The 8674-nt window shown below is 47.0% G+C and overlaps 1 protein-coding gene across 1 annotated transcript; it reads left to right on the top strand.

Annotated features, from left to right (window-relative positions):
• The first annotated feature begins 625 nt into the window (after positions 1–625).
• Positions 626–1558, top strand: LOC141050051 (olfactory receptor 11L1-like). Its single transcript, XM_073546885.1, has one exon. The coding sequence runs from the start codon at positions 626–628 to the stop codon at positions 1556–1558; it is 933 nt and encodes a 310-aa protein (XP_073402986.1).
• The last annotated feature ends 7116 nt before the right edge of the window (positions 1559–8674 follow it).

Raw genomic sequence — 8674 nt, 5'->3', positions numbered from 1 at the left:
AAATTTCTAATATATTTTCTTTGGATATTCTTACAAACAAGCCGATAATTATAATTTTATATTTATATTTGGAAAGAATAAAATAAAGAGAACTCATGAGACAGAGGCAAAAAATCTCCCCAGACTCGCGTCACCTGGCACCGTGCCTTCTATTAGTATATATATATCTGGACATAAAGCCATTGTGGCTCACATTAATCTTGTGTGACGACCACATAGCGTGACGGTGAGGATCACAACCTCCTCTGGGACATTTCTACACAGAATAACTAATATTCATGAATTCTGCTCTAGATTTGCTGATGAACAATGAGACAGACATATCTGCTGTAAGTATTAGCAGGAAATCTCCAGATATGATCCTCACTGATGGCCGCTGAAGATTCTCTATAATTGTGTGATTTGAAAAAATAAGTAAATGTCTTTTCATTTTTACATGTCTAATTAAAAATTCATATGAATCTTGACCCCTCGCATATAATTATCTGATGGTTCATAGTCTTCACCTTTTACAGTTACTTTGGCCTTTTTCTAACCAATATACACAACACTGTATAATATCTGTTTTTGTTTTATATTTCTCACCTTAAAAATTACAATTGATTTATAGTTTGTTCATTCTGAAATGCAGGAAAGAAATTTGACAAAGGTCACGGAGTTTTTTCTTTTAGGATTTCAAGGCAACCAAGGTTTCAGAATTTCCCTTTTCTGTCTTCTCCTGGTGATTTACTGGGTGACAATATGTGGGAATCTCCTGATCATCACCCTGGTGTCCACCAGCAGGAACCTCCACACCCCAATGTACTTCTTCATCTCACAACTGTCCATCAGTGACATCTTGGTGATCTCAGATATTGTCCCCTACATGCTCCACATATTACTGAATAATGGGGGGAACATTACTCTTATTGAATGCATCACTCAGTTATATGTTTTTGGCGCCACTGAATCATCTGAATGTTTTCTTCTCGGTATGATGTCTTATGACCGATATGTGGCCATCTGTAATCCTCTACGTTACTCCACCATCATGACTAATAGACATTGTGTGATATTATCTATTACATGTTGGCTGTTTGGATTTTCTTTTCTTTTTATTATTTTAGTAAAAACTGCAAAACTCAATTTTTGTGGTACAAATATCATTGACTATTTATTCTGTGACATGGTCCCATTACTAGAACTTGCCTGTTCTGATGTCTTCATTATTCACTTGGAAATGTATCTTTTGTCTATTCTAACTGTAATTATCCCAACCACATTAATTGTAATATCCTATGTGTATATTGTGTCAGCAGTGTTAAAGATCACATCCAGTACCGGTAGACAGAAAGCCTTCTCCACCTGTAGCTCCCACCTCACTGTGGTCGCCATATTCTACTGGACAATTTTTAGTGTTTATGTCATCCCAACAAAAGGACGAACACTGACCATGAGTAAGATCGTATCTCTGCTATATACTGTGTTTACTCCTTTAGTTAACCCCATTATATATAGTCTGAGAAACACAGATATTCATAAAGCCATACAGGAAACACGGGCTAAGCTCATGATATAGAAAATTTCAAATTAGTCAATATTTATTGTCAAGGATAGATACATAGATAGATAGATAGATAGATAGATAGATAGATAGATAGAAAAATAAACACACATATGAAAGATAGACTCACCAAACCCTGACTGATGCAGTAGCAGGATGCAGCAGACCTCCATTGATAAAGGCTGGGGAAGCACAGGTGCAAACCACTGATGAAAACAGCCAGTAACCCAACAAATGAGGGGCTGGCTGCCTAGTGGGAAAAATGCACAAAAATAAGGCTTGCATAGGACATCAGTCACACAGATATCTTTTTATCTTTTTGCACTTTTTATCATTTTTGCAGGATGCAGCTGGGCCTCTTCATGTTGGCTTGGTTTTTTCTGTGTGATGCATGTATATAGTGCAGGACAGCCCGCCTGCTAATAATACGGGTGTGATCAATAGGCTGGTCAGACACTTTGCACCGCACTGTGTGGCTGATGTCCTATGCATGCCTCATCTGTGTGCATTTTTCCCACTAGGCTGGCAGCCCTTCTTTTGTTGGGTTACTGGCTGTCTTCATCAGTGGGTTACCCTTTGTGCTGCCCTAAGCCTTTGATTAAGTTGCAGCTCCTACAAGCAGAATAACCCCACTCAGATGGTCACAATCCTATCAATCTCGGCAAACACTTTTTTCCAGTAGAGCTCCAGGTGCGCTGAACGTCTGTGGAGAAAATCCCTTTTGGTCAAAGGTTTCATCCATTCTAAGTTTCTGCTTAAAGCATATTACGTGGACCTTTTCCTCTCCAAGCAAACTTACTTCACCACCCTCATCACCTCACTATCCAACAATCCTAAATTACCATTTAACACTTTTTATTACCTCCTTAACCCTAAAGTGCAGGCACCAAGGACTAATCTGGACAATTATTTAAAAAAAATGCATCACATGCTACAGGATATTGTCCTCCAAACCACCAATTTCTCGGCTTCTTTACCCTTCAGGACTTCACCAAGCTCACTTTCTGTCTTTGAACCTTTTACATAAGTAGAGATTACCCGGCTCCTCACATTTTCTCACCCTATTACCTGCATCAGTCATTTTAATCCCTTACATCTCCTTTAGTCCCTCTCTCTGGTTGTCATGATTCACTTAACTAAAATATTTAGCTTCTCTCTTTCTTCTTATATCTTTCCTTTGTGCTTATAACATGCTGCCAGAAAGCCGTTACTAAAAAAAATCTATTGATCAGAACTGCTTTGTCAACTACAGGTCTGTCTCTCTCCTGAACTTCTGAAACAATTGGTCTACTCTCATCTAATCTGCTGTCTCTCAGATAACTTTTGACACTTTAAAATTGAGATTTTGCTCTTAACACTCTACTGATGCCCTCACTGAAGTCTCTAATGATCTAGGAACACCTATGTGTAATGGTTACTACTCGCTGCTGATTCTACTGGATCTCTTGGCAGCATTTAACACCGTGGATCACCAGCTCCTCCTCAACATTGGTTCAGCTCTGTCAGCCTAAAGGACCCAATTTTCTCTAGGTTCTTGGTCCTTCAGTGTAACGTTTGCTAGCTCCTCTTCATCTCTTCTCTCTTTCTGTTGGGGTTCCTCAAGGCTGAGTCCTAAGCCCAATTGTTTTGTCCTTATACACCGCCCCTATGGAGAAAAGTCAGCAGATTTGGCTTCCATTTCTATACTGATGACACACAATTATACAAAAATATTCAGAAATGAGAGTCCTCTGTGGTTGATACCATTCAATGGCTAACTTAAAAGATGGTAACAAATTGCAAGCTTTCGAGACTACTCAGGTCTCTATCAGGCAAAGACTGAGTAGTCTCGAAATCTTGCGATTTGTTGCCATCTTTCCAGTTAGCCATTAAAAGTTAACAACCACCGAGGACTCTCAATTCTGAGTATTTTTCTATCTACTGGCTAACACGGTACAAAGATATATAAGTTTTCTGTACCCAATTATACACAAATTCTCCTGTCTGCTCCCCAGCATTAGTACAGAATGATGGCAATTGTCTGTCTGCTGTCTCTAACATCATTACCAAAACAGGCTAAACACACACTTATAAATTGGCTGTGCTGCTGGGAAGAAGTCTCTTGCTGCAATATTAATTACAAGGTTCTTTATTGTCCACTATCATTTCAATGTCGTACTGGCATCTTTATCAGGTGTAACAAAAAACCCAACAACTGAATAACTAAACTCATTTTGCTTCCCCCCCTCTTCTAACCTACTGAAACTTGAAATTGCCGTTTCCATGAAGGGTTCAACTACAATTTCCAAGCAACATGAGTTACATTTGATGTAGATCTTTCATTAATCTCCTACGTCCTATCACTCGAACGATCATGTCCCATATAATTCAAAAGCATCTCTTGATCTTGACCTTTCCTTACCTTTGACTGCAAAAGCTCTCACTTTTGCTGTGGATTACTGAATCTCTCTATTAATCAGTCTCCCTATCACTAACCTCTCCAATCCATCATAAATGCAGCCAGGATCATATTTCTGTCCAAACATTAGACTGATGCAGCCACCATATGCCAGTCTGTTTGTTGGTTGTCCACCAGCTAACTTATCATCTTTACACACCTAGCTCCAGAGAGTCCTGCACCGCCATGCATTCCCTCCGTAGTCTATGTCTACCACCCTACCCATGCACTCCGTTACACTAATGACCTGAGAGTAAGGGTACTGTTACACTTAAAGATGCACCAGCAATCCCGACCTTGACAGGATCAACTGTCAACGTGCTCCAATTAGGCATCTGTCTCCACTCTGTCTCTAGTATTTCCCCTGACCTCCAACACCGCCAGTTTATGCGTACAGTTGCCGTCCACGCATTCCACACTTGTTCCTGTGTTCCTGGTGTCCTGTAACGTGAGCTGATCCCCCAATGTGTGTCCGGCACTGTCTCCTGCGCTGTCCACCTTCCCACTGCAAGTGGTGGGAAGGTGGACAGAGCAGGAGACATTGGCAGACACACATCAGGGGATCTGCTGACGTTACAGAACCCCAGTAACACAGGAACATGTGTGGATTGGGCAGACGGCTACTGTACGCATAAACTGGCGGTGTTGTGGTCACGTGAAATCCTGGAAACAGAGTGGAGACAGATGCCTAATTGGAGCACGTTGACAGTCTGTTGTAGTCTACAAACAATCTAAAACTGCCACCAAGTAGGCCTCGGCCTACACCATGATTGTCCCTGGGCTCCAACAATGCCAGTTGGTGCTCGGAAGTGCTGTCCACACAGAAAAAAACACTTGTTCATGTGAAAGTGGGGTTTGGTAATGTCAGCTGATCCCCTGCTGTGTGGAGGGCAAAGTGTCCTGCTCCCTCCAAAGTCAAAATACCTCCGATTTACACCTGGCTCCTAGTAGGCCTTGGCCTACACCATGATTGTCCCTGGGCTCCAACAACGCCAGTTGGTGCTCGGAAGTGCTGTCCACACAGAAAAAAACACTTGTTCATGTGAAAGTGGGGTTCGGTAACTTCAGCTGATCCCCTGCTGTGTGGAGGGCAAAGTGTCCTGCTCCCTCCAAAGTCAAAATACCTCCGATTTACACCTGGCTCCTAGTATGCCTCGGCCTACACCATGATTGTCCCTGGGCTCCAACAACGCCAGTTGGTGCTCGGAAGTGCTGTCCACACAGAAAAAAAAACTCGTTCATGTGAAAGTGGGGGTCGTTAACGTCAGCTGATCCCCTGCTGTGTGGAGGGCAAACTGCTGCTGCCTCCAAATTGTAACTACTTCAGATTTAAACATTCTCTGATTTGGCCTCTGTCTCCACTCTGTCTCTAGTATTTCCCCTGACCTCCAACACCGCCAGTTCCTGCTCACAGTTGCCGTCCACGCATTCCACACTTGTTCCTGGTGTTCTGTAACGTGAGCTGATCCCCCAATGTGTGTCCGGCACTGTCTCCTGCGCTGTCCACCTTCCCACTGCAAGTGGTGGGAATGTGGACAGAGCAGGAGACATTGGAAGACACACTACAGGGGATCTGCTGACATTACAGAACCCCAAGAACACAGGAACACGTGTGGATTGGGCAGAATGCTACTGTACGCATAAACTGGCGGTGTTGGTGGTCACGTGAAATCCTGGAAACAGAGTGGAGACAGATGCCTAATTGGAGCACGTTGACAGTCTGTTGTAGCCTACAAACAATCTAAAACTGCCACCAAGTAGGCCTCAGCCTTCACCATGATTGTCCCTGGGCTCCAACAACGCCAGTTGGTGCTCGGAAGTGCTGTCCACACAGAAAAAAACACTTGTTCATGTGAAAGTGGGGTTCGGTAACGTCAGCTCATCCCCTGCTGTGTGGAGGGCAAAGTATCCTGCTCCCTCCAAAGTCAAAATACCTCCGATTTACACCTGGCTCCTAGTAGGCCTCGGCCTACACCATGATTGTCCCTGGGCTCCAACAACGCCAGTTGGTGCTCGGAAGTGCTGTCCGCACAGAAAAAAACACTCGTTCATGTGAAAGTGGAGGTCGGTAACGTCATCTGATCCCCTGCTGTGTGGAGGGCAAACTGCTGCTGCCTCCAAATTGTAACTACTTCAGATTTAAACATTCTCTGATTTGGCCTCTGTCTCCACTCTGTCTCTAGTATTTCCCCTGACCTCCAACACCGCCAGTTCCTGCTCACAGTTGCCGTCCACGCATTCCACACTTGTTCCTGTGTTCCTGGTGTTCTGTAACGTGAGCTGATCCCCCAATGTGTGTCCGGCACTGTCTCCTGCGCTGTCCACCTTCCCACTGCAAGTGGTGGGAAAGTGGACAGAGCAGGAGACATTGGCAGACACACTACAGGGGATCTGCTGACATTACAGAACCCCAGTAACACAGGAACACATGTGGATTGGGCAGACGGCTACTGTACGCATAAACTGGCAGTGTTGGTGGTCACGTGAAATCCTGGAAACAGAGTGGAGACAGATGCCTAATTGGAGCAAGTTGACAGCCTGTTGTAGCCTACAAACAATCTAAAACTGCCACCAAGTAGGCCTCGGCCTACACCATGATTGTCCCTGGGCTCCAACAACGCCAGTTGGTGCTCGGCAGTGTCTTTGTAATGGGTACTCCCTGTTGCCCAGCCTGGTTCCAGCACGCCAGCTGTTTCCAGGTAGTGTCAAGGTCACTATGCCAACTATCCGTTGTCCTGTCGTCTTGCGGCCGGGTTAGCCGACTCTACGGTGCCTGCAGTTTAGGTGACTCCTATGTGGGCTGCGGGAACTGGCACTGAAGGCTGGATCCATAGTGCCAATCAGACATGGACCCCCTGTAGGACTGTGGGTTTCAGTAACTGCGGCCGGCTTGCGGCCTGGCTACTTTGCTTTGGATGGGTACCTTCTGCTACCCACCCGGGTTCCAGCACTGTCAGCTGGTTCTCGCCAGAGCCTTTGGCCTAGGTGCCTCCATCTCGGTATCCGAAGGTCGAGCACCGTCAGCTGGTCCTTGGTATTGCTTTCTAGCACAGGTACCTCCTGCCTAGTAACCGTGGTCCAGCACCGTCAGCTGTTCCTCGGTAGTGCCATTGGCTCTTGTAGTTTTGGCTACCCATCTGGGTGCCAGCACCGTCAGCTGGTTCTCGGCAGTGTCTTTGGCACAGGTACTCCCTGTTGCCCAGCCTGTTTTCAGCACGCCTGCTGTTTCCGGGTAGTGTCAAGTTCACTATGCCACCAATCCGTTGTCCTGTCGTCTTGCGGCCGGGTTAGCCGACTCTACGGTGCCTGCAGTTTTGGTGACTCCTATGTGGGCTGCGGGAACTGGCACTGAAGGCTGGATCCGTAGTGCCAATCGGACATGGACCCCCTGTAGGACTGTGGGTTTCGGTAACTGCGGCTGGCTTGCGGCCTGGCTACTTTGCTTTGGATGGGTACCTTCTGCTACCCACCCGGGTTCCAGCACTGTCAGCTGGTTCTCGCCAGAGCCTTTGGCCTAGGTGCCTCCATCTCGGCATCCGAAGGTCCAGCACCGTCAGCTGGTCCTTGGTATTGCTTTCTAGCACAGGTACCTCCTGCCTAGTAACCGTGGTCCAGCACCGTCAGCTGTTCCTCGGTAGTGCCATTAGCTCTTGTAGCTTTGGCTACCCATCTGGGTGCCAGCACCGTCAGCTCATTCTCAGCAGTGTCTTTGGCACAGGTACTCCCTATTGCCCAGCCTGTTTTCAGCACACCTGCTGTTTCCGGGTAGTGTCAAGGTCACTATGCCACCAATCCGTTGTCCTGTCGTCTTGCGGCCGGGTTAGCCGACTCTACGGTGCCTGCAGTTTAGGTGACTGCTATGTGGGCTGCGGGAACTGTCACTGAAGGCTGGATCCGTAGTGCCAATCAAACATGGACCCCCTGTAGGACTGTGGGTTTCGGTAACTGCGGCCGGCTTGCGGCCTGGCTACTTTGCTTTGTATGGGTACGTTCTGCTACCCACCCGGGTTCCAGCACTGTCAGCTGGTTCTCGCCAGAGCCTTTGGCCTAGGTGCCTCCATCTCAGTATCCGAAGGTCCAGCACCGTCAACTGGTCCTTGGTAGTGCTTTCTAGCACAGGTACCTCCTGCCTAGTAACCGTGGTCCAGCACCGTCAGCTGTTCCTCTGTAGTGCCATTGGCTCTTGTAGCTTTTGCTACCCATCTGGGTTCCAGCACCGTCAGCTGGTTCTCGGCAGTGTCTTTGGCACGGGTACTCCATGTTGCCCAGCCTGTTTTCAGCACGCCTGCTGTTTCCGGGTAGTGTCAAAGTCACTATGCCACCAATCCGTTGTCCTGTCGTCTTGCGGCCGGGTTAGCCGACTCTACGGTGCCTGCAGTTTAGGTGACTCCTATGTGGGCTGCGGGAACTGGCACTGAAGGCTGGATCCGTAGTGCCAATTGGACATGGACCCCCTGTAGGACTGTAGGTTTCGGTAACTGCGGCCGGCTTGCGGCCTGGCTACTTTGCTTTGTATGGGTACGTTCTGCTACCCACCCGGGTTCCAGCACTGTCAGCTGGTTCTCGCCAGAGCCTTTGGCCTAGGTGCTTCCATCTCGGTATCCGAAGGTCCAGCACCGTCAGCTGGTCCTTGGTAGTGCTTTCTAGCACAGGTACCTCCTGCCTAGTACCCGTGGTCCAGCACCGTCAGCTGT

The sequence above is a fragment of the Dendrobates tinctorius genome, unplaced genomic scaffold, assembly GCF_039654945.1.
Source record: "Dendrobates tinctorius isolate UK_male_01 unplaced genomic scaffold, ASM3965494v1 ptg000151l, whole genome shotgun sequence".
Lineage (NCBI taxonomy): Eukaryota > Metazoa > Chordata > Amphibia > Anura > Dendrobatidae > Dendrobates > Dendrobates tinctorius.
Note: the sequence above shows the minus strand (reverse complement) of the source record. Positions and strands in the feature narration are given on the sequence as shown.

Bases quoted from the DNA above. Each gene is read 5' to 3' on its own strand.
- LOC141050051 (XM_073546885.1), top strand. From the start codon at position 626: ATGCAGGAAAGAAATTTGACAAAGGTCACGGAGTTTTTTCTTTTAGGA.